The following is a 1,958-nucleotide window of genomic DNA, read 5'->3' as shown; positions in this document are numbered from 1 at the left end:
AATAACTCTTTCTGAAGATAACTACTCTTCAAGTTGACATTCTGTGCCTAATTATTCAACTCCATTGGAACTTTAACTTGGAAATATAATACTCACTTTTATTTGACACCTTCATTTTCTTACTACCTCTATCCTAACTATAGTGCTCCCCACAATGCTATTAAAACTGCTTCCTCAAAATTTACTTGCTTCAACTTTGTCTCTCATGGTTGTGAGTGATCTCATTGGTTGAAGGTTCACATGCCCTTCAAGTCTTTTAGCCTAACTGGAGTACTCATGCTCCAAGCTATTAACGTGGACTGGCTGTGAATGTTAAATAGAATTCTCCTTTATATGTGCAACTGATAGTTTTGCTGTTTTCCTTTTGGGGGCTGATAATCCCAATCCCTGATGCAGACATAGTCCATGAGCGTGACAACACACTAAGCTGTTTCTTGAATGAATTACAAGTTTGGTTTTGAATTTTTTGTTATTTTGAATTAAGATTTATCACAGTTTTCTCTTTCCTATATATTTTCTCCCATATATATTTCTTCCTAAATTGATTTCATTATGCTATATTCCAATATTTTACATGTAATTTGTGTATTTTCTCCGTGTAATTTCACTTCGAATGAAACAGATAAAAAGTGGGATGCACAGGTAGAAAAGGCTTTGACCCTTCCTTCTTTGGATTTCATTTTGAAAATAGTAAAGAGAACGTGGAAGTAAGATATTAAGACACCGCCTATGGTGAAGACTTGAATTGAACCTGAAAAGATAAATAGTACCAGCTCATTGACATAAGGGTCAACACAGGAGAGTCTGTATAAAGGAAGAATATCACAATAAAAGTGGTTAATGTGATTAGATCCACAGAAAGCTAACCTAAATAGAAGCCCTACATGAATCATGGGATGCAGGTTTCCAGCTATGTAGGCCCCTGTGTTCATCTGAATGCAGAGTTTCTTTGACATCATGGTGTGGTACTGCAGTGGGCTGCATATGGCCACATAGCGATCACAGGCCATTGCCGCCAGGAGAAAGCAGTCCGCGGTTTCAACAGTGCAAAGGAAATAGAACTGTGCCATACATTCACAGAGGGAAACCATTCTGTTCTCAGAGAAGAAGTTCCCTAACATCTCAGGAGTGATGGCACAGGCACAGCAAGAGTCCACAATAGCCAAGTTGCCCAGAAAGATGTACATGGGTGCGTGAAGATGATGCTCTCTTGGAATCAGTATCACCAGGCCAAGATTCCCCACCATGGTGATCAGGTACATGGCAAAGAACACCACAAACAGAAGGCTCTTCAACTCTGGGTGACCTGTAAATCCTGTGAGGAAAAACTCACTTCTCATGGTATGATTTTCTTCAGCCATTCCTGACTTCTCTGTTGAGAAAAAAATTATGGAGAAATGAGGTGCTAATTTATAATATGCCCAATTTGACTGCTAAGCTAACGGGTTCAGAAGGACGAGGAGCATATTATATAAGGCTTTTCATAGGTTGTGTGGGACATGGCACATGCCCGGTTCTGTGGTAGTATCAATCTCCTGAAGCTATTACATGTGTAGCTACTCTTTTAACATTCTTCCAGCATATTTTCAAGAAAAATATCAGATTATATGCACAGGGATGGCTTTTGAGGTCTTAAGAGGAATGTTCAGTGCAAAAAAACTTCTCTATATGGTTAGGTAAAGCTGATTCATAATTCAAGGGTCAGCAATTAGCATCAGTGTTCCCAAACAATTTCAGTTATTGTATACGTACTGATTAACAATGATGTTGAGAAAACTATCTCATACACTAATGTTCAAAGCAGCATTATTCACAATAGCGAAAGCTGGAAACAACCCAAATGTCCATTGATGAATAAATGGATGAACAAAATGTGGTATATATGTCCAAGGAAATATTATTCAACCTTAAAAAGGAATGAAATTCTGACACATGTTAAAATATGGATGAACCTTGAA

At 38.0% G+C, this 1,958-nt stretch overlaps 1 protein-coding gene across 1 annotated transcript; it reads right to left on the bottom strand.

The window, feature by feature from the left end:
* Nucleotides 1–536: 536 nt before the first annotated feature.
* LOC118017314 (olfactory receptor 5K1-like) lies at nt 537–1,361 on the bottom strand. Its single transcript, XM_035015117.1, has one exon. The coding sequence runs from the start codon at nt 1,359–1,361 to the stop codon at nt 537–539; it is 825 nt and encodes a 274-aa protein (XP_034871008.1).
* Between the last annotated feature and the right edge of the window lie 597 nt (nt 1,362–1,958).

The sequence above is a fragment of the Mirounga leonina genome, unplaced genomic scaffold, assembly GCF_011800145.1.
Source record: "Mirounga leonina isolate KUSES-001 unplaced genomic scaffold, KU_Mleo_1.0 Mir_169, whole genome shotgun sequence".
Lineage (NCBI taxonomy): Eukaryota > Metazoa > Chordata > Mammalia > Carnivora > Phocidae > Mirounga > Mirounga leonina.
This window is presented reverse-complemented; position numbering and strand designations above follow the sequence as displayed.